This window comes from Octopus sinensis, linkage group LG27, assembly GCF_006345805.1.
Source record: "Octopus sinensis linkage group LG27, ASM634580v1, whole genome shotgun sequence".
Classification (NCBI taxonomy): domain Eukaryota; kingdom Metazoa; phylum Mollusca; class Cephalopoda; order Octopoda; family Octopodidae; genus Octopus; species Octopus sinensis.
In genome coordinates, this window is record NC_043023.1 from 6,975,650 (window position 1) to 7,000,479 (window position 24,830).

Sequence of the window (24,830 nt, forward strand, 5' to 3'; positions counted from 1 at the left end):
ACGCTATAGTACACATTTACTTTGTACATCTTACAAAGCCTTGTTTAGTTTGTTGTATTTTGCCGACGCTATAGTACACATCTACTTTGTACATCTTACAAAGCTTTGTTCAGTTTGTCGTATTTTGCCGACGCTATAGTACACATCTACTTTGTACATCTTACAAAGCCTTGTTCAGTTTGTCGTATTTTGCCGACGCTATAGTACACATCTACTTTGTACATCTTACAAAGCCTTGTTCAGTTTGTCGGATTTTGCCGACGCTATAGTATACATTTACTTTGTACATCTTACAAAGCCTCGTTCAGTTTGTCGGATTTTGCCGACGCTATAGTATACATTTACTTTGTACATCTTACAAATCCTTGTTCAGTTTGTCGTATTTTGCCGACGCTATAGTACACATTTACTTTGTACATCTTACAAATCCTTGTTCAGTTTGTCGTATCTTGCCGACGCTATAGTATACATTTACTTTGTACATCTTACAAAGCCTTGTTTAGTCTGTAACTACAATAGAGAAGGTGGCTTTGTGCTTGTGAATCACGACACGTACGTGCTGTCGTCTCCTCTTCCCACTCCTCTAGTACTCCCTTATACAACATCTTTGCTACCACCTCACACTCTCTTACATCTCTCGCCAGCCAAGCCAGCCAGCCAGACCAGCCAGCCTGCATGTCAGCCAGCAAGCCTGCCAGCCACGCGCCTGCCCGCCCGCCGTGCTCGCAAGCTTTGCTCGCCCGCAACCGGAAGTCACCCATCATGCAACAGCAACAATGCCGCTGAACGCAAGGGCGTCGTGCGGGAGGCCTTCTGAGTCTCCTATTATTGCTTAATTTACCCCCCTTTTTTTTTTTAAAGAAACCTTACTCTGAGCCCTCTTACACACACATATATATTATATATATACATATCTATATATGTATATTGGGGGCTGAGCCCCGCCGAACCCGAATTTTAACCGAACGAAATAGCGAGCCAACCCAACCAGCGAAACGAACCCACACAACCTGGTCCACCAGATTACGTCCGTTCGGGTCCAGGGTCCTAAGTTCGAACCCCTGCCGGAAGTTCTTCGTGTCTACACGGCATTGACGTATAAACTAAAAAGAAACTCTCAACAGACTCGACATCTATAAACTTCGCTGGCTTTGTCACAAGAGGACTGTCTTCCGAAATGGTATGTATATCATATCGAGTCTATATATATATATATATATATGTATGTATGTATAGAGCGGGTGTATATTATATTTATATATTATGTATTACTTTGTGATAGTGGACATCCTTAAGGATGGAGTCTGTCTTGTATAAAGAGTTGGTATGTAGTATATACGTTACATAAGGATTGTGTGTATGTATATATAATACATATATACACAGATATATGTGTGTATGTATATATATATATATTATATATATGTGTGTGTCTGTCTGTCTTGGATATTGTACGTTATGTATTCGCTCTGCTGAAGAGGACAGCTAACCACCAGGGATGGTGTGTAGAATTCGTGTACAATGTGTGTGTGTGTATATATATATATGTATATAAATATATATACATACACATATATGTGTGTATAAATATATATACATACACATATATATATATGGCATGTATGTATATTGATTGGATACAGTGTGTATATTATGTTTTGGATTCATATCGGTTATTATATATATATATATACATACACACTGTAGGTTCAGAATATATTGTCTCTAAATTATATAAACACACTTTTTTTTTTACTTGTTCCGACCATGTAGTGTCATATACGATATCACTTACCCATACGGGAAATCGAAACCGGACTGTATAGATGTCAGTGTATATCGAATGTACGTGATGTAATTGCTTTCGTACTTTATCCATTGTGTGTGTGTGTGTGTATTTATAGCATAGTATGTCATCATTTAACGTCTCCTTTTCCACGCTGGCATGGGTTGGACGATTCATTATGAACTGACCAGTTAGAGGACTGTGTTGAATTTCAACGTCTACTTGACCTCTCAACGAGCAGGGTACAATATTGAATGATACTTGTGTATATATATATATATATATAGGCGCAGGAGTGGCTGTGTGGTAAGTAGCTTGCTAACCAACCACATGGTTCCAGGTTCAGTCCCACTGCGTGGCATCTTGGGCAAGTGTCTTCTGCTATAGCCCCGGGCCGACCAATGCCTTGTGAGTGGATTTGGTAGACTGAAACTTATATATATGTATATATATATATATATAAGTGTGTGTGTATATGTTTGTGTGTCTGTGTTTGTCCCCCTAGCATTGCTTGACAACCGATGCTGGTGTGTTTACGTCCCTATCACTTAGCGGTTCGGCAAAAGAGACCGATAGAATAAGTACTGGGCTTACAAAGAATAAGTCCCGGGGTCGATTTGCTCGACTAAAGGCGGTGCTCCAGCATGGCCGCAGTCAAATGATTGAAACAAGTAAAAGAGTATATATTATATACTCTGTATATAAAACAGTTTCATGTAGTCGTTTTGTCATCAATGATATGTATATATCATATTGTATGGTATCATCATCATTGTTTAACGTCCGCTTTCCATGCTAGCATGGGTTGGACGGTTCGACTGGGGTCTGGGATGCCAGGAGGTTGCACCAGGCTCCAGTCTGATCTGGCAGTGTTTCTACAGCTGGATGCCCTTCCTAATGCCAACCACTCTGTAAGTGTAGTGGGTGCTTTTTATGTGCCACCAGCACAGGTGCCAGGGGAGGCTGGCAGCAGCCACGATCAGTTGGTGCTTTTTACATGCCACCGTCACGGAAGCCAGTCGAGGCGGTGCTGGCATCGGCCAATTTGGATGGTGCTTTTTACGTGCCACCGGCACTGGTATCACAACTACAATTTCCATTTGATTTGTATTTTGATGTTGATGTACTTGACTCAGTAGTCTCCTCAAGCACAGCAGGTCGCCCTACGTTCCAAGGTAAGCACAGCCGGCCATCCTGTGATCCAAGGTACTTTGGATGGACTGGGGCTTCTATGTGAAGCTGGTGCAGGAAACAGCCATGAACTCAACGTTATTTGTTGGGTCTTTTGCAGTCACAGCATATGTCTTGCAAACAACTTGCACATTCAAGTGCTACCAGTCAAAAGCTCTGTATACCGGAAGCCAGCAAGTGTATGGGGTCATCAGGAGAGAATGCGTGCTGTTTCGGGTCCTACTTCTCGACGGCATCAATGCGCACTGCCCCCCCCCTCACTGATATGAGGTCCCACTTGCTAGATCAGCTGGTTATCAAATTAAGCTCAATATCTTTCTAGCCATTGCTCATCGTCTCTTTTTAACCAAATCCAGTTGCTAGCCTTCTCCACTGTAGATTGGATATCGGTCATGGTGGTATTGACTTTACGATTAGTTAGGCCTAGTGATAACAACAGTTGTCTCACACTGTGTCCAACAAACACTCTACATCCGACTTTGATTGGAAAATGTTCCACTTTCCAGCCTGCGTCTTCACATTCCTCGAGGAGGTTTACATAGAAATTTCGGTCTTTCGTCATTGCCTCTGTGTATATTATATGCATATTATATATCGATTCACACAATATGAGGTAAGTCTGGAAAGATTACAGAGGTGCTAGAGCAGAGACAAGTGGATGTGCGCTATGTACAAGAGGTAAGATAGAGAGGAACCTCAGCCAGCATATGACTGCGGCCATGCTGGAGCACCGCCTTTAGTCGAGCAAATCGATCCCAGGACTCATTCTTTGTAAGCCTAGTACTTATTCTATCGGTCAGTTTTGCCGAACTGCTAAGTTACAGGGACATAAACACACCAGCATCGGTTGTCAAACACAGACACACAAATATCTACATACAGACACACACACATATGTATGTGTGTGTGTATATATATATATATATATATACATATACACACACACGACGGGCTTCTTTCTGTTTCTGCCTACCAAATTCACTCGCACGGCTTTGGTCGGCCCGAGGCTATATTAGAAGACACTTGCCCAAGGTGCCACACAGTGGGAATGAACCCGGAACCATGTGGGAACCACAGATGAAAAGGATGCAATTTTACAGGGCACCAACACCAAAGTGATTGTTTTAGTCAAGCAAATCAACCCCAGGACTTATTATTTGTAAGCCTAGTACTTATTCTATCGGTCTCTTTTGCCGAACTGCTAAGTTACGGGGACGTAAACACACCGGCATCGACTGTCAAGTGATGTTGGAGGGACAAACACAGATACACAAGCACACGCACACACATACGACAGGCTTCTTTCAGTTTCTGTCTGCCAAATCCACTTCTTTCAGTTTCTGCCTACCAAATCCACTCACAAGACTTTGGTCAGCCCGAGGCTATAGTAGAAGATACTTGCCCAAAGTTCCATGCAGTAGGACTGAACCCGGAACCATGTGGTTGGTAAGCAAGCTATTTACCACACATCCACGCCTGAGGAAGTCACATAAGTACATGATTCTGGGTTGGTTGGCTTGGCATATTGATGGCTGAAAAAGTGCATAGATGAAGTAATTTGGTCAGCATATGTGACAATAAGGTCTTCATAGATAATACAACAGGAACTATCATTTAAGGGTTGGGCAATGGAGTGGTTCTGTGAGGTCTTTTTGAATAAGAGGTTCAGGGGATAACTTAATGCAGAGGTCATTTTAGTGGAGGCACCTGGCCTAGTGGTTAGAGCAGTGGATTTGCGGTTGAGGGATTGCGGGTTCGAATCTCAGATTGGGCGATGTGTGTGTTTATGAGCGAAACCACTAAGCTCCATGCGGCTCCGGCAGAAGGTAATGGCGAACTTCTGCTGACTCTTTCGCTCCACTCTTTCCTCCTGCATCTTGCAGCTCACCTGCGATGGACTGGTGTCCTGTACAGGTGGGGAACCTATATGTCAAGGAATCCAGGAAACCGGCCCTTATGAGCCAGGCATGGCTCGTGAAGGAACAAATAATATATGTGTGTGTGGAGGCACATGACCTAGTGGTTACAGCAGCGGACTCGCAGTCAAGGGATCGCGGGTTTGAATTTCAGACCGGGTGATGTGTGTGTTTATGAGTGAAACCCCTAAGCTCCACGCGGCTCCGGCAGAAGGTAATGGCGAACTTCTGCTGACTCTTTCGCTCACTCTTTCGCTCACTCTTTCGCTCACTCTTTCGCTCACTCTTTCGCTCACTCTTTCGCTCACTCTTTCGCTCACTCTTTCGCTCACTCTTTCGCTCACTCTTTCGCTCACTCTTTCGCTCACTCTTTCGCTCACTCTTTCGCTCACTCTTTCGCTCACTCTTTCGCTCACTCTTTCTCTCACTCTTTCCTCCTGCATCTTGCAGCTCACCGGCGTCCTGTTCAGGTGAGGAACCTATACGCCAAGGAAACCGGGAAACCAGCTGTATGAGCCAGGCATGGCTCAAGAAGGAACAAACAGAGGTCATTATAGTAGTGGTAGAAAAGTCAGAGCTAGGGGGCAGCATTGCCTGTAGGTCAGAGGCTGGAGTGTCTGAGTGGTTTGACCGTTAGCATTCAGATTACTATCAAATGTAATGCTTATTTATTTACATTGTTTTGAACTAATCATGCATAACCTCGTAGTTTTGATATTTCAGTGATGCGAATGTTTATTTTTAGAATGACATTGTAGCATAAGTGTGAGAGGTTGGATCTGGCCAGTTTGAACATAAAACAGAATATTTTTTAAGTTTAAATACAAAAAGTTAAGAATGTTCTTTTTACCATATAGGCATAGGAGTGGCTGTGTGGTAAGTAGCTTGCTTACCAACCACATGGTTCCAGGTTTATTCCCACTGCATGGCACCTTGAGCAAGTGTCTTCTACTATAGCTTCAGGCTGACCAAAGCCTTGTGAATGGATTTGGTAGACGGAAACTGAAAGAAGCCTATGTGTGTATATGTTTGTTGTCTGTGTCCCCCCAACATCACTTGACAACTGTTGCCGGTTTGTTTACATCCCCGTAACTTAGCGGTTAGGCAAAAGAGACCGATAAAATAAGTACTAGGCTTACAAAGAATGTCCTGGGGTTGATTTGCTTGACTAAAGGTGGTGCTCAAATGACTGAAACAAGTAAAAGCATGATGCGAATAAATAAGCATTACATTTGACCGAACAGTCTGAATGTGCGGGAGTTAATATTTGTTTTCCATCTGAGAAGCCTACACTACATCCGGGGTATATCCGGGCAATACAGGGTGCTCAACACTGAGCTCCTGAATTATGCAGGCCTTCCCAGCATGTTCACCCTGCTCTGGTTAGGATACGTCCACTGCATGAAGGATGTCCGCATCCCAGAGAACATTCTCTAAGGGGAACTGGCATCTAGAAGAAGAGCCACTGGTCAACCTCAGCTGCGATACAGGGATGCTTTAGAAAGAGATTTGAAGCCCTTGTCATCAATATAGAGTCCTGGGAGAGCCTTGCAGCTGATCAGCCAACATGGAGGAGCACCAAGTCAGGGGGGAAAAGAGGTTAATGAGCACAGCAGCAGACAAGCAAGCCCAGCAAAAGGGGCCATTTGTGTGACACCAGTGTCTGCCATGACTGTGATTTTGCTCAGCTTGATGGGGCTTCTTTTCAAAGCACAACATAATGCCAAACGTCTGTCAGCGCCTCTGTGAGGCCCAACGCTTGAAAGGAACTCAGCCACTTTGCCTCTGTGAGGCCCAACGCTTGAAAGGAACTCAGCCACTTTGCCTCTGTGAGGCCCAACGCTTGAAAGGAACTCAGCCACTTGCTCTGTGAGGCCCAACGCTTGAAAGGAACTCAGCCACTTTGCCTCTGTGAGGCCCAACGCTTGAAAGGAACTCAGCCACTTTGCCTCTGTGAGGCCCAACGCTTGAAAGGAACTCAGCCACTTTGCCTCTGTGAGGCCCAACGCTTGAAAGGAACTCAGCCACTTTGCCTCTGTGAGGCCCAACGCTTGAAAGGAACTCAGCCACTTTGCCTCTGTGAGGCCCAACGCTTGAAAGGAACTCAGCCACTTTGCCTCTGTGAGGCCCAACGCTTGAAAGGAACTCAGCCACTTGCCTTGTGAGGCCCAACGCTTGAAAGGAACTCAGCCACTTGCCTCTGTGAGCCCAACGCTTGAAAGGAACTCAGCCACTTTGCCTCTGTGAGGCCCAACGCTTGAAAGGAACTCAGCCACTTTGCCTCTGTGAGGCCAACGCTTGAAAGGAACTCAGCCACTTTGCCTCTGTGAGGCCAACGCTTGAAAGGACTCAGCCACTTTGCCTCTGTGAGGCCCAACGCTTGAAGGAACTCAGCCCTTTGCCTTGTGAGGCCCAACGCTTGAAGGAACTCAGCCACTTGCCTCTGTGAGGCCCAACGCTTGAAAGGAACTCAGCCACTTTGCCTCTGTGAGGCCAACGCTTGAAAGGAACTCAGCCACTTTGCCTCTGTGAGGCCCAACGCTTGAAAGGAACTCAGCCACTTTGCCTCTGTGAGGCCCAATGCTTGAAAGGAACTCAGCCACTTTGCCTCTTGAGGCCCACACTTGAAAGGAACTCAGCCACTTTGCCTCTGTGAGGCCCAACGCTTGAAGGAACTCAGCCACTTGCCTTTGCAAGGCCCCAACACTCGAAAGAACTCAACCACTTTGCCTCTGTGAGGCCCAACGCTTGAAAGGAACTCAGCCACTTTGCCTTCGCAAGGCCCAGCACTCGAAAGAACTCAACCACTTTGCCTCTGTGAGGCCCAACGCTTGAAAGGAACTCAGCCACTTTGCCTTCGCAAGGCCCAGCACTCGAAAGAACTCAACCACTTTGCCTCTGTGAGGCCCAATGCTTGAAAGGAACTCAGCCACTTTTGCCTCTTTGAGGCCCAACACTTGAAAGGAACTCAGCCACTTTGCTTCTGTAAGGCCCATTGCTCCAACAGCTCTCTTTATGTGCCACCAGCATGGGTGCCTGTTACATCAACATCAGCCATGACTAGATTTCACTTGGCTTGACTAGTCTTCTCAAGCACAGCATAATGTCACTAGTCATTGCCTCTGTGAGGTTCAAAGATCATGCTTCACCACCTCATCCCATGTCTTCTTGGGTCTACTTCTACCACAAGTTCCCTCCACAGTTATAGACCAGCACTTCTTTACACAGCTGTCTGCGTCCATATGCATCACATGACTATACCAATGCCGTTGTCTCTCTTGCACACCACATCTAATGCCTCTTATGCCGAGCCTTTCTCTCAAGATACTTACACTCTGTCGAACATACATAGAAGCATACTGGCTTCATTTCTTTACAGCCTATGCATGTCCTGGGCTGTCACAGCCCATGTTTCACTGCCGTGTAGCATAGCTATTCACACACAGGTATCATACAATCTGCCTTTCACTCTAAGAGGGAGGCCCTTCATTGCTAGCAGAGGTAGAAGCTCTCTGGACTTTGCCCAGCCTAATCTGGTTCTCACAGCTACGCTCTAGTAGCACCCCACTCCACTACTAACTTGGTCGCCCAGATAACGGAAGCTACATACACTCATAAACACATACACATGCAAACACACACAAACATACATATATACACATAAACACATACACACACACCACACATACATAAACTCATGCACACATAAACACACAAACAAGCACATACATACGCTCATTCAAACACATACATGCGTGCACAAACACACACAGAAACTCATACATGCATATACACACATAAACACATACATACACACAAATAAATACATATATTCATATACACACACATACACACAAACTCATCTATTCTATAAAATCCGTTCTGTCTGTCTGTGTGTGTGTCTTCTAGGATCTCGGGCATCCTCCATCTGATTGCGCTCAAATTTGATATGTAGATACCGATGGTATCAGGGCGTGTATAAGTCTTGAAAAACATTACAAAAATCGATTCCAGGTGAGAATGCGATCGATAAAGCTGTGGGAACATGCATTTGTACGTGCAAGTACATCAGTTGAAATCTGTCTTTTGCTAGTGTCTCAAATTTAGGTTAAATCAGTGTTTCTCAAAGGGGAGGCCTATGGGATGGTAGGGACAAGTTGTTTTGAGAAAATTTGGTTTAAATGTTTGACAACTCAGCACCGTCCATTCGACGGGAGGGGTGGGGTGGGGGCGTTTTGCTTGTATATACATCTTCTTCTTCTTACAGTATTCACCCGGAGTGGGTTGAGCTGGCTTCATTTATCCTCAATGCTGCATCTCTCACAAACGCCGACCAGGCCTGGCGATTTGAGGCTAACGACCACGTGATCTCCAACCACTCCTTATTCCAGTGGTGAATGCCGTAAATATGGGGGCCTAGGTTGGGTTCCAGATCAGCCTTGACTGTCATCAGCCAGGTTTTTCAGTGTCCCCCACGACACTTTCGCCAACCCTGAAGGGCATATAAACCCATATACACACACTCACAAACATAAGCATAAACGATTTAGCAGAAAAAAATTTCTATGGAAATTCCTGAACAAATACCTTCACTTTTCATATATTTTCTTCAAAAGCTTTCCAGACATGGCAGTCATTCTGCTGAAAATATCCAATGAGGATAAAGGGATGGACCTCCTGTACAGGGCATGGTGTAGCCGTGACATCATCAATTAAGTTAACCCCTTTTAATCCCCAGCTTGCTTGAGACTGCTTCAAGTTCTATTAACGCTAGAATTAATAATGACAAAGTTAGCTTACTAAATTCATTATTTTCAAAATTAATTGGAACAAAAGCAGGGCATTTCAACTGAAATATGGTAACAAAAGGGTTAAAGTGATCTTAAATTAAAACTTCCTATTAAAAATTTCATGTTAATTTAAGTTCCAAAAACCAAATTAATAACGGCAAAGTTATTTTGTTAAATTCTTTATTATTCTCTAAAATTAATTGAAACAAAGTCAAGTCACATGGTTCCGGGTTCAGTCCCACTGCGTGGCACCTTGGGCAAGTGCCTTCTACTATAGCCTCGGGCCAACCAAAGCCTTGTGAGTGGATTTGGTAGACGGAAACTGAAAGAAGCCCGTCGTATATATGTATATATATATATATATATATGTATGCGTGTGTGTGTTCGTGTGTCTGTATTTGCCCCCCTAGTATTGCTTGACAACCGATGCTGGTGTGTTTATGTCCCCGTTACTTAGCGGTTCGGCAAAAGAGACCGATAGAATAAGTACTGGGCTTACAAAAGAATAAGTTCCGGGGTCGAGTTGCTCGACTATAAAGGCGGTGCTCCAGCATGGCCGCAGTCAAATGACTGAAACAAGTAAAAGAGTAGAGAGAGAGAGTATGGTAACAAAAGAGTTAAAGTGATCTAAATTAAAAACTTCCATCAAAACACTAGCTTAATAACGGCAATTCTTTTCTTGGATTCTTCATAAAAGTACTGGGATTGTTTCATTTGACTAAGAATTCTTTGAGGTGGTGCCCCAGCATGGCCACAGTCTAATGACCGAGACAAGTCATAGATTACCGTTTACAAAACAGAACAAGGTATCAGGTCAATCATTCTCTGTTTTATTTTCATCTTTTACTTGTTTCAGTCATTAGACCGTGGCCATGCTGGGGCACCACTTTGTAGAATTATTAGTCAAATGAATCGACCCTAGTACATTTTTTTAAAGCCTGGTACTTAAGTATTTTTTTCCAAACCGCTACGTTACGGAGACATAAAGTCACCAACACCGATTATCAAGCAGTAGTGAAGGACAAACAGACAACAGGACACACACTCGTGTGTATGGATACGTGTATATATATATATATATATATATATCACTGGTATTTGAGTACTCTTTTTTCCACCTTGTTTCACATTTATGTGTTTTACTCCGGTATATATATATATATATATATCATCATCATTTAACGTCCGCTTTCCATGCTGGCATAGGTTGGATGGTTTGACTGAGAACTGGCAAACCAGATGGCTGCCCCAGGCTCCAATCTGATCTTGCAGGGTTTCTACAGCTGGATGCCCTTCCTAACGCCAACCGCTCTAAGAGTGTAGTGGGTGCTTTTACGTGTCACCGGCACATGGGTCAGTCAAGCGGTACTGGCAATGGGCACGCTCTAATGGTGCTTTTTATGTGTCACCTGCACAGGAGCCAGTCCAGCGGCACTGGTAACGACCTCACTCGAATGTTGTTTTTCATGTGTCATATGTAGGCGTGGCTGTGTCGCGAGAGCTTACTTACCAACCACATGGTTCCGGGTTCATTCCCACTGCGTGGCACCTTGGGCAAGTGTCTTCTACTATAGCCTCGGACTGACCAAATCCTTGTGAGTGGATTTGGTAGACGGAAACTGAAAGAAGCCCGTCATATGTATATATATATGTATATATATATATATATATATATATATATATATGTGTGTGTGTGTATATGTTTGTGCGTCTGTACCCCTCACTATTGCTTGACAACCGATTTTGGTGTATTTACATTGCCGTAAGTTAGCGGTTCAGCAAAAGAGACCAATAGAATAAGTACTAGGCTTACAAAAAATAAGCCCTGGGGTCGATTTATTTGACTAAAGGCAGTGCTCCAGCATGGCCACAGTCAAACGACAAAAAAATAAAACAATAAAGTATATACACACATATACTTACATATATATATATATATATATATATATTTAATCAATATAGGGTGGCAAAAAAAAAATTTTGTAGAATTTTTTTGCCACCAGCGGCCTAGTGGGAAAAAATTAAATAGTCATAGACCATTTTTAAGTTCAACATCAACAATCAAGGAACGGCCATAATAGGCCATTCACCCACTAGAAATAACAGCCAAAGCTTCAACCGCAAATAAAAGTTAATTCCATAAACCAGGAGAAAATTTAAAAAACATTTACCCTGTAATTTCTTATACGTATAAGAAATTACAGGGTAAATGTTTTTAAATTTTCTCCTGGTTTATGGAATTAACTTTTATTTGCGGTTGAAGCTTTGGCTGTTATTTCTAGTGGGTGAATGGCCTATTATGGCCGTTCCTTGATTGTTGATATATATATATATATATATATATATATATATATATATACACATACATACACATGCACATATGCATACACACATGATAGGCTTCTTTCAGTTTCTGTCTATCAAGTCCACTGACAAGGTCAGTTCGAGTCTGTAGTAGAAGACACTAGGCCAAGGTGCCATGCAGTAGGACTGAACCTGGAACCATGTAGTTGGGAAGCAAACTTCTTGCCATAAAGCCACACCTGTGCCTTACTGTAGTTATAATTTTTTTTTTGCTTTCTCAATTCAATATATATACTTACAGACATGATCACCATCCTAATATATATATATACACACACACATGCACATCTGCTACGTTAGCATTTACGTATGTGTTTAGGATATTGCGTTGCTTGACAAGGCCACAGGAAGCCACTCCAAAGCGTCCCTTTCCTCCGAGTGAGCTGTCCTGTGTTACATCTATGAAAGAGGTGTGTTTCACAAAAGAGGAAATTAGGAGAAATATATAATTTCATTGATTGTGGTAGATTCTTAAACGGGTAATTAATTGCAATACATATATTGCATGTATGTAGATATATATATTATATATATATATATATAATATATATATATATACACATACATACACATGCACATATGCATACACACATGATAGGCTTCTTTCAGTTTCTGTCTATCAAGTCCACTGACAAGGTCAGTTCGAGTCTGTAGTAGAAGACACTAGGCCAAGGTGCCATGCAGTAGGACTGAACCTGGAACCATGTAGTTGGGAAGCAAACTTCTTGCCATAAAGCCACACCTGTGCCTTACTGTAGTTATAATTTTTTTTTTGCTTTCTCAATTCAATATATATACTTACAGACATGATCACCATCCTAATATATATATATACACACACACATGCACATCTGCTACGTTAGCATTTACGTATGTGTTTAGGATATTGCGTTGCTTGACAAGGCCACAGGAAGCCACTCCAAAGCGTCCCTTTCCTCCGAGTGAGCTGTCCTGTGTTACATCTATGAAAGAGGTGTGTTTCACAAAAGAGGAAATTAGGAGAAATATATAATTTCATTGATTGTGGTAGATTCTTAAACGGGTAATTAATTGCAATACATATATTGCATGTATGTAGATATATATATTTATATATATATATATATATATATATATATTGCTTTTACTCTTTTACTTGTTTCAGTCAATTGACTGTGGCCATGCTGGAGCACTGCTTTTAGTTGAGCAAATCGACCCCAGGACTTATTCTTTGTCAGCCTAGTACTTATTCTATCAGTCTCTTTTGCTGAACCGCTAAGTTACGGGGACTAAAGGCGGTGCCCCAGCATGGCCACTGTCAAATGACTGAAACAAGTTAAAAGAATATATATACATCCCCCTCTCTCTCTCTTTCTCTGCTTCTCTCTTCTCTCTCTCTCTCTCTATTTCTCTCCTTCCCTCTTTCTCTCTGCTCATGTCTTTGGCCATATTTCTCTTTATGCATACGAGGAAAGCAGAAAGTGTTTGTATTAATCAGTCAATCATGTTCAATTAAGAAATTCTAACATCTTTCACCTTCTCTCGACCTATATACATGTGTGTGTGTGTGTGTTTTCCTCCAGTGCCAAAAAGTACTTTTGCCAAAGCAGGCTGAGTGTCCAAAACGCTGGACCGAAGGTAGGGACCCAGATGCTGCCCTCCCTCCAACCCATGCAGGTCCTATATTTTTAAAGATGATTCTTGTACACTCACCGTTTGACTTCTTTTTCTCTGTCTTTCTAGGCTTCTGATGAAGCATCTCTACGAGGCCTGGAGGCCCTGATGACCGAGTTCTTTGCGGTGGCCACCACAAACAGCAGGAAACGAGAAATTGGTATGTCCGCATCGTCTTTTCTGTTATACTACTTTGTATTGTAGTGTGTGTGTGTGGTTGTGAGTGTTTTGCTTTTGTGCTTGTATGTGTGTGTGTGTGTTCGTGTTTGTATGTGCTTCTGTGTGTGTGTCTATGTGTTTGCATGTGGTTGTGTGTGTATATGTGTGTCTATGTTTGTGTTTCTATGTGCTTTTGTGTGTGTGTGTGTGTGTGTCTATGTTTGTGTTTCTATGTGCTTTTGTGTGTGTGTGTGTGTGTGTGTCTATGTTTGTGTTTCTATGTGCTTTTGTGTGTGTGTGTGTGTGTCTATGTTTGAGTTTCTATGTGCTTTTGTGTGTGGTGTGTGTGTGTCTATGTTTGTGTTTCTATGTGCTTTTGTGTGTGTGTGTGTGGTGTGTCTATGTTTGTGTTTCTATGTGCTTTGTGGTGTGTGTGTGTGTGTGTCTATGTTTGTGTTTCTATGTGCTTTTGTGTGTGTGGTGTGTGTGTCTATGTTTGTGTTTCTATGTGCTTTTGTGTGTGTGTGTGTGTGTCTATGTTTGTGTGTTTCTATGTGCTTTTGTGTGTGTGTGTGTGTGTGTCTATGTTTGTGTTCTATGTGCTTTTGTGTGTGTTTGTGTGTGTGTCTATGTTTGTGTTCTATGTGCTTTTGTGTGTGTGTGTTGTGTGTCTATGTTTGAGTTTCTATGTGCTTTTGTGTGTGTGTGTGTGTGTGTCTATGTTTGTGTTTCTATGTGCTTTTGTGTGTGTGTGTGTGTGTGTCTATGTTTGTGTTTCTATGTGCTTTTGTGTGTGTGTGTGTGTGTGTGTCTATGTTTGTGTTTCTATGTGCTTTTGTGTGTGTGTGTGTGTGTCTATGTTTGTGTTTCTATGTGCTTTTGTGTGTGTGTGTGTGTGTGTCTATGTTTGTGTTTCTATGTGCTTTTGTGTGTGTGTGTGTGTGTGTCTATGTTTGTGTTTCTATGTGCTTTTGTGTGTGTTTGTGTGTGTGTCTATGTTTGTGTTCTATGTGCTTTTGTGTGTGTGTTTGTGTGTCTATGTTTGTGTTTCTATGTGCTTTTGTATGTGTTTGTGTGTGTGTCTATGTTTGTGTTTCTATGTGCTTTTGTGTGTGTGTGTCTATATGTTTGTGTGAACTGGCAGAGACGTTAGCACGCCGGGGGAAATGCGTAGCCCTATTTCGTCTGCCATTACGTTCTGAGTTCAAATTCCACCGAGGTCGACTTTGCCCTTCATCCTTTCGGGGTCAATAAATAAAGTACCAGTTACGCACTGGGGTCGATGTAATCGACTTAATCTCTTTGTCTGTCCTTGTTTGTCCCCTCTGTGTTTAGCCCCTTGTGGGCAGTAAAGAAATATATATGTTTGTGTTTGCATGCGCTTTTGTATATGTTTGCGTGTGGTTCTGTGTGTACATGTTTGCTTACCATACAGCCAATCCTATGCCTTATATGATGGACTTCATTCAATTTCCATATACGATATCTGCATGTCTTTGGTTGGTCTAGGGCCATAGAAGAAGACACTTGCCCAAGGTGCCATGCAGTGAGACGGAACCCAAAACCATGTGGTTGAGAAGCAAGCTTCATACCACACAGCCATGCTTTCTTCAATATATATATATATATATATAGGCGCAGGAGTGGCTGTGTGGTAAGTAGCTTGTCTACTAACCACATGGTTCCGGGTTCAGTCCCACTGCGTGGCACCTTGGGCAAGTGTCTTCTGCTATAGCCTCAGGCCGACCAAAGCCTTGTGAGTGGATTTGGTAGACGGAAACTGAAAGAAGCCCATCGTATATATGTATATATATTTATAAATGCGTGTGTGTGTTTGTGTGTCTGTGTTTGTTCCCCTAGCATTGCTTGACAACCGATGCTGATGTGTTTATGTCCCTGTCACTTAGCAGTTCGGCAAAAGCGACCAATAGAATAAGTACTGGGCTTACAAAAGAATAAGTCCCGGGGTCGAGTTGCTCGATTAAAGGCGGTGCTCCAGCATGGCTGCAGTCAAATGACTGAAACAAGTAAAAGAGTATATAGGCTCTTGATATTTTCCCTGTCTTGTCACTGGATCATGGAGAGGGACTGTGTGATGATGTACAAACCTTATTGGACCTAAAACTTTAGGTTGAGCAATCGATGAGGAGAGCAACTTTCTGATGCCTAATCGAGTTGGTTGGCATAACAACTTACACAGAAGCCATGGGTTCTCAAGCCTGGGTTAAGCCAATGCAGGTGCAATAACCTTATGCACAGGTGTTGCTGACATTCTACATGGGTATGAGCCATTGAAGGTCTTTTTTGGTCATGACTGGACAGCCATCGTGTGTGTGTATGTGTGTGAAAAGCATAGGAGTGGCTGTGTGGTAAGTAGCTTGCTTACGAACCACATGGTTCCGGGTTCAGTCCCACTGCATGGCACCTTGGGCAAGTATCTTCTATTATAGCCTCGGGCCAACCAAAGCCTTTTGAGTGGATTTGGTTTGATGGAAACTGAAAGAAGCCTGTCGTATATATGGATATATATTTCTTTACTACCCACAAGGGGCTAAACACAGAGGGGACAAACAAGGACAGACAAACGGATTAAGTCGATTACATCGACCCCCCAGTGCGTAACTGGTACTAAATTCATCGATCCTGAAAGGATGAAAGGCAAAGTCGACCTCGGCGGAATTTGAACCCAGAACGTAACGGCAGACGAAATACGGCTACGCATTTCGCCTGGTGTGCTAACGTTTCTGCCAGCTCACCGCTGTATATATGTATATATATATGTCAGTCCAAAGCTATAGAAGACACTTGCGCTAGGTGCCATGCAGTGGGACTGAACCCAGAACTATGTGGTTGAGAAGCAAGATTCTTACCACACAGCCACACTTGTTTATATTTATGTATGTATATATATGTTTATATTCATGTATGTATATACTGTTGAAACCCTTTTGTTTCTTTGCAGAGGAATTACTAAACATTTTCAGCCAAACACAGGACTCCTGGAAACATTGTCTGTTTTACATGGCAAATACACAGAATGAATATGTCATCATGTTCTGCTTAACTGTACTGGAGGTAAGTACACATCAACCCTACCTACCTAACTAGCACTCCTAGAAATAGCAGCTAACTGCCTCCCGTCCCATTCCTTCCCCCCTCGCTTTAATATCTTTGCTGGCCTCCGTGCCGGTGGCACGTAAAAAGCACCATCCGAGCGTGGCCGTGCACCAGCCTCGTCTGGCACCTGTGTAGGTGGCACATAAAAAGCACCCACTAAACTCACGGAGTGGTTGGCGTTAGGAAGGGCATCCAGCCGTAGAAACACTGCCCGATCTGACTGGCCTGGTGCAGCCTTCGGGCTTCCCAGACCCCAGTTAAACCGTCCAACCCATGCCAGCATGGAAAGCGGATGTTAAACGATGATGATGATGATGAAAATGCTTGCAAAGACCTGTTGAGGCAAGTGAAATCGAAATTGAAATCGCTCAAAATCAATGGAAATTGTAATTGTGATACCAGTGCCGGTGGCACGTAAAAGAACCATCCGAACATGGCTGTTGCCAGCGCCGCCCCGACTGGCCTCTGTGCCGGTGGCATGTAAAAAGCACCGACCGATCATGGCCGTTGCCAGCCTTGCCTGGCACGTAAAAAGCACCGCTACACTCATGGAGTGGTTGGCGTTAGGAAGAGCATCCAGCTGTAGAAACACTGCCAGGTCAGACTGGGCCTGGTGCAGCCTCCTGGCTTCCCAGACCCTAGTCGAACTGTCCAACCCATGCCAGCATAGAAAACGGACGTTAAACGATGATAATGATGATAATGAAATGACAAATTGAATAATAGAGTTGGATATCAAATCAAGAGAAATTGCACCGATATCATTTCTAATATTTGGGGTACTTTATTTAACCCTCTAGCATTCAGACTACTCTGTCAAATGTAATGCTTACCGTAAATCCTCAAGTATAATCCACATTTTTTCCCCTCAAAATTTAAAGGTCAAAATCCCTAGTGCGTACTATATACGAGGTTAAAAATCAAAATTATTTTCTAAACAATGTCCGAGTCTCTATTTGCTGTCTGGCAATGTTTATTCAGACGCATTTTGTGATGTCAGGCGTAAAAATACCTTAAGCTAAGCCTGAAAGCAATGAAGTCATAAAAGAATCATCCATAACTTGCAGTAAGCAACATTTATTAAACGTTGTTACTGTTATTTCTTTATTTTCTGCAAACAAAATGCACAAAAATGCTACACGTTTGTATTATGTTATATATACAATAATAATAAAGGACGTTACCATATACATTTTTACAAACCAAGGACGTTATATAGACCTCCTTGACTCAAGTTAGAGAAGGGGTATGTATTGTACACAAGGTTTAGGCATTTCAGAGGTACAGCCCCTTGAAAATCCCCTGCGTATCATACTCAAGGGCGGACTATACTCAAGGATTTACGGTTGGGGCGAAGAGTACAACAAGGGTCGCCACCATCCCCTGCCGGAGCCTCGTGGAGCTTTTAGGTGTTTTTGCTCAATAAATACACACAACGCCTGGTCTGGGAATTTAAACCTCGATCCTCCAACTGCAAGTTTGCTGCCCTAACCACGGTGCCATTGCGCCTCCACAGCATAAAAAAGTGCTGAGCTCTAACTGTGGAGGGTACCTGTGGGAGGGAGATATGAGATGAAGTGGTGAGAGAGGATCTTCGGATGCTGGGCTTCCCTGAGGAAATGATAAGGGATCAGGAGATGTGGCGATGTGCTGTACTTGATAAGACATGTCAAGCTAAGTAAAACCAGTCTTCTACACATACTGGCTTGTCCTTTCTGGAGACGGTGCCACTTAAAAAGCACCTGTGTCGGTGCTGCGTTAACGCACCTGTGTGAGTGGTATGTAAAAGGCACCCAGCACACTCTGTTAAATGGCTGGCTTTAGGAAGGGCATCTAGCCGTACAAACCATGCCTCAACAGACAGCTGGAGCCTGGACAGCTAGCCATCTACATGTCAAACCGTCCAACCCATGCCAGCATGGAAAGCGGACGTTATATGATAATAATAATCATCATCATCGTTTAACGTCCGTTCTCCATGCTAGCATGGGTTGGACAGTTCGATCGGGAATCTGGGAAGCCAGAAGGCTGCACCAGGCTCCAGTCTTATCTGGCAGTGTTTCTACAGCTGGATGCCCTTCCTAATGCCAACCACTCCGTGAGTGTAGTGGGTGCTTTTTACATGCCACCAGCACAGGTGCCAGGCGAGGTTGGCAACAGCCACAATCGGATCGGTGCATTTTACGTGCCACCGGCATGGAAGCCAGTCGAGGTGGCACTGGCATCGGCCACGATTCGGATGGTGCTTTTTACGTGCCACCGGCACAGGGATCACAACTGCAGTTTCCATTGATTTTGATGTTGGTGTACTTGACTCAATTTATCTCCTCAAGCGCAGGGTTGAAATGGTGTTTCTTCACTTGCCACCTGCACAGGAGTCAGTCCAGCGGTCCTAGCAACTGCCGGGTGCCACTCATAGGATTGGTGATAATAATAATAGTGTTTGGTTTGCTGGTTTTTTTCTATCTTTATTTCTTTCTTTTCTTTTTCTCTAGAATGTCATAAACAAGCAATGGGTTGGCTATTGTGGTGCTGACAAAATGGACATCAGGCTGACCCTCAACCAGTACCTGTATGCCCACCACAACAAGGTGCCGTCCTTCATCCGCAACAAGTTGGTCAAGCTGGTTGTGGACATTGGCCGTACGGACTGGCCTCATTTCTACCCTGATTTCTTTACCAATATCCTTCAGGTGAGATTTGAAACTGCTTTTTTTCGGTTGATAAAAAAAGCCACTACACCATCATCACCATCACATCGACTAACACTGTACATTATGCCACTCTGCATCTCTACACTGCACAAAAACACCAAAACACTGCACAGCACCACTCCACACTGCACTATACCATTTTGCACAGTATAGCATTATGCGGCAAGCTGGCAGAATCGTTAGCACGCCGGGTGAAATGCTAAGCGGTATTTCGTCAGTCGATATGTTCTGAGTTCAAATTCCGCCGAGGTCGACTTTGCCTTTCGTCTTTTTGGGGAAGATAAATTAAGTACCAAATAAACACTGGAGCCGATACAATCGCCCCTTCCTAAAATTGCTGCCCTTGTGGCAAAATTTGAAACCATTATACCACATTGCACACACTATACTATACCATTGCACCACTCTGCACTGTTACACTCTGTGTTGCACCATGCCACTGCACTACACTGTCACACTTGCACTGCACTTCTCTACACTGTGCAGCCCTGCTCTTCACTACTGCACTGCACCACCCCACAACACTTCACCACACTGCACTTTGCCACTCTACATTGCATCATACCAGTTCACACTTCACTGCACCAAAATACACTGCACAGCACCACTCCATACAACATTACACTACACCACACCAAATCACACCATTCCACACTGTAGCACACAACACCATGTTATACCACTCCATACCACACTATTCCACACACCACCACACACATTCTCATGTGTTCCCTTCTTTTAGTTGGTACAGGACAGCGAAACAGTGACCCTGGGTGTGTTACTTCTCAAGATGACCTCTGAGGAGCTGATGGCACCAAGGGAAGATCTAAGTATGGCACGCAAAGAGGAGCTTCACCGACTTTTGCTGGCACAGATCCCTACAGTATTAAACCTATTGAATAGTAAGTCAGGTTGTCTCTGTTTGGATGGGGAAGATCTTGGTAGGAGAGGCCCTTATTGTTCTGTATCAAGGGTGCTTGTGTAGATGTGTGCCTCTTTTACTTTGGGCCATACTGCTCTTGAGTGAGCAGAGCAGCCAGCATGTAACAACTTAAGCAAGAGAGAGAGAGTTGCACTAGCTGAGGTTGATAGAAGTGACAAAGTAGAGTGGTGTGTCTTGTCTAAGGTCTTACAGCTGAGGTTGAATGAAGTGACAACTAGAGTGGTGTGTCTTGTCTAAGGTTTACATCTGAGGTTGACTGAAGGGACAAGTAGAATGGTGTGTCTTGTCTAAGGTTGACTGTGGTGACAAAGTAGAGTGGTGTGTCTTGTCTAAGGTTTACAACTGAGGTTGACTGAAGGGACAAGTAGAGTGGTGTGTCTTGTCTAAGGTTTACAGCTGAGGTTGACTGAGGGGACAAGTAGAGTGGTGTATCTTGTCTAAGGTTTACATCTGAGATTGACTGATGTGACAAGTAGAGTGGTGTGTCTTGTCTAAAGTTTACAGCTGTGGTTGACTGAGTGGAGTGTCTTGTCTAAGGTCTAAAATTTCCTGTTTTAAAGTGACTTAAATTCCATCAAAATTTCTTATGTTCTAAACCCTAGCTTGATAACGACAAAGCTGTTTTACTAAATTCTTCAGTATTTTCAAAATTAAGTGTAACAAAGTGTATTTCAACAGAAATATGGTAGCAGGAGTGGCTGTGTGGTAAGTAGCTTGTTTACCAACCACATGGTTCTGGGTTCAGTCCCACTGCGTGGTACCTTGGGCAAGTTCAAGTGTCTTCTATAGCTGGGCCGACCAAAGCCTTGTGAGTGGATTTGGTAGACGGAAACTGAAAGAAGCCTGTCGTATATATGTATATATATATATATGTATGTGTATGCGTGGTGTGTTTGTGTGTCTGTGTTTGTCCCCCTAGCATTGCTTGACAACCAATGCTGGTGTGTTTATGTCTCCGTTACTTAGCGGTTTGGCAAAAAGAGACCGATAGCATAAGTACTGGGCTTACAAAAGAATAAGTCCCGGGGTCGAGTTGATCGATTAAAGGCGGTGCTCCAGCATGGCCACAGTCAAATGACTGAAACAAGTAAAAGAGTAAAGAGTAAGAGTAAAAGGGTTAAAGTGATCTAAATTAAAACCTTCCTTCAAAATTTCCTGTGAAGTCTGCTTGTCTTTTTTTCTCTAATCTCCACCACAACCCTGATTTGAACCAGCCATTGCTGAAGCCTTGATTGTCTTTAATCTCTCTTTCAGATATTCTTGAGTCCGTTTTAGAGAAACATTGGCACCTGGTGGCAGCCACCCCTCCACCGTCACCGACTCAGGGAGATTCGGGGACGCGGCAACGAGGTTCATCCCTGATGTTGTTCTCTTCCTCTCCTTTGCAATCAGGTTTGTGTGATTTTGTATACACATACCCTAAATCCTTGTAGGGGGCTGTACCTCTGAAAAACCTAAACCTTGTGTATAATACGCACCCCTTCTCTAACTTGAGTCAAGGAGGTCTATATAACGTCCTTGGTTTGTAAAAATGTATATGGTAACGTCCTTTTTATTATGTATATAAACATAATGCAAACGTGTAGCTTTTTTGTGCATTTTGTTTGCAGAAAATAAAGAAATAACAGTAATAACGTTTAATAAATGTTGCTTACTGCAAGTTATGGATGATTCTTTTATGACTTCATTGCTTTCAGGCTTAGCTTAAGGTATTTTCATGCCCAACATCACAAAATGTGTCTGAATAAACATTGCTGGACAGCAAATAGAGACTCAGACATTGCTTAGAAAATATTTTTCATTTTTAACCTCGTATATAGTACGCACTAGGGATTTTGACCATTAAATTTTGGGGAAAAAATGCGGATTATACTCAAGGATTTACTGTACACACGGGTACATACAGTTTTGCATTCATCTGCCCTTACATCATCATCATCATCATTTAGCGTCCGTTTTCCATGCTAGCATGGGTTGGACGGTTCTACTGGGGTCTGTGAAGCCAGAAGGCTTCATCAGGCCCAGTCAAATCTGGCAGTGTTTCTACGGCTGGATGCCCTTCCTAATGCCAACCACTCCGTGAGTGTAGTGGGTGCTTTTTACGTGCCACCCGCACTGGTGCCAGACAGAGCTGGCAAACGGCCACGAACGGATGGTGCTTTTTATGTGCCACCGGCACGAGGGCCAGGCGAGGCTGGCAACGGACACGAAACGGGGCGGTGCTGGCAACGGTCGCGAAACGGAAAGTTCTCTTACATGCCACCGGCACTGGTGACACATCTGCAATTTCCATTGATCGATTTCCATTGATCGATTTCGATTCTGATCCTCACTTGCCTCAATGGGTCTTCACAAGCAGAGTTTCGACATGCCACCGGCACTGGTAGCACATCCGCAATTTCCATTGATCGATTTCGATTCTGATCCTCACTTGCCTCAACACGTCTTCACAAGTAGAGTTTTGTGTCCCAAGAAGGGAAGGTATGCATACGTAGGCTGGCTCCATCCCATGTAGAAGGCCACGGGTTGTGGACTCACTTGTCTGCCGGGTCTTCTCGCGCACAGCACACTTCCAGAGGTCTCGGTCTCTAGTCATTTCCTCAGTGAGACCTAAAGTTCGAAGGTCGTGCTTCACCACCTCGTCCCAGGTTTTCCTGGGTCTGCCTCTTCCACAGGTTCCCTCAACCGCTAGGGTGTGGCACTTTTTCACACAACTATCTTCATCCATTCTCGCCACATGACCATACCAGCGCAAACGTCTCTCTTGCACACCACAACTGATGCTTCTTAGGTCCAGCTTTTCTCTCAAGGTACTTACACTCTGCCGATGTGAGTACCGGCATTACACATCCATCGGAGCATACTGGCTTCATTTCTAGCGAGCTTACGCATATCTCAGCAGTCACGGCCCATGTTTCACTGCCATGTAGCATGGCTGTTCGTACACACGCATCATACAGTCTGCCTTTCACTCTGTGTGAGAGGCCTTTTGTCACCAGCAGAGTAAGAGCTCTCTGAACTTTGCCCAAGCTATTCTTACTCTAGCAGTTACACTTTCAGCACACCCACCCCCGCTGCTGACTTGGTCACCTAGGTAACGGAAACTATCAACTATTTCTAGTTTTTCTCCCTGGAAAGTGACGGAAGTTGGTCTCAGAGCATTTTCAGTGTTTATTGTTCCTGAGCATCTGCCACATACAAAAACCATCTTCCTAGTTAGCCTTCCTTTGACATTGCTGCATCTCTTATGTGTCCATAGCTTACACTTGGTGCATCTTATAGAGTTTCTACCTACACCTTTTCTACAGATCGAGCAGGGCCATCTACCTGAAGGTGTTGTGATTTGTCTACCTTCCTACTGATTACGACTTTGGTTTTAGCTAGATTGACTCTGAGGCCCTTCGATTCTAATCCTTGTTTCCACACCTGAAACTTCTCCTCCAGTTCTGATAGCGACTCAGCAATTAGAGCAAGGTCATCAGCATAGAGGAGCTCCCAAGGGCATCCTGTCTTGAATTCCTCCGTTATTGCCTGGAGGACTATGATAAATAGGAGGGGGCTGAGTACTGAGCCTTGGTGGACCCCTACCTCTACCCGGAATTCTTCACTGTACTCATTTCCAACCCTCACCCTACTAGCGGCGTCCCTATACATGGCCCGCACAGCTCTCACTAACCATTCATCTATCCCTAGTTTTCTCATTGCCCACCAGATAAGGGATCGGGGGACCCTGTCGAAGGCTTTCTCCATGTCAACAAAAGCCAGGTACAGGGGCTTATCTTTGGCTAGGTATTTCTCCTGCAGCTGCCTTACCAGGAATATAGCATCAGTAGTACTTTTCCTGGCACAAACCCAAACTGCATCTCATCTAAACTAACTCTCTCTCTAATTAGTGGGGCTATGACCCTCTCCGTAACCTTCATCACCTGGTCCAACAGCTTGATACCTCTGTAGTTATTTGTATCTAGGGCATCACCTTTACCTTTGTAGCAGTTGACTATTATACTGCTACACCAGTCATTGGGTATGACCCCTTTGTGTATCACCTGATTAACTATATGGGTGACTAGGCTATAGCCGACACTACCAGACATTTTGAGCATCTCTGCAGTGATTCCTGATGGGCCTGGGGCTTTCCCTGTCTTCATGCTTCTAATTGCCTTAGCTACCACAGAACTATCAACTCGGATAGCTGGT

The 24,830-nt window shown here is 43.7% G+C and overlaps 1 protein-coding gene across 2 annotated transcripts in view; it reads left to right on the forward strand.

Moving 5' to 3' along the window:
- The first annotated feature begins 774 nt into the window (after positions 1–774).
- The window catches only part of LOC115225286 (exportin-6-like), a 77,765-nt gene continuing 53,709 nt past the window's right edge, over positions 775–24,830 (forward strand). The window contains exons 1-6 of one of the 2 annotated variants that reach the window (XM_029796224.2): positions 775–1,180; positions 13,770–13,860; positions 16,822–16,934; positions 19,472–19,669; positions 20,433–20,592; positions 21,888–22,025. In XM_029796224.2, coding sequence (XP_029652084.1) covers positions 1,178–1,180; positions 13,770–13,860; positions 16,822–16,934; positions 19,472–19,669; positions 20,433–20,592; positions 21,888–22,025 — 703 coding nt within the window. In that variant the 5' untranslated portion in view covers positions 775–1,177. Of the gene's footprint in view, positions 1,181–13,769; positions 13,861–16,821; positions 16,935–19,471; positions 19,670–20,432; positions 20,593–21,887; positions 22,026–24,830 lie in introns of those variants that run through there. The other variant, XM_036514106.1, reaches the window with a different exon arrangement.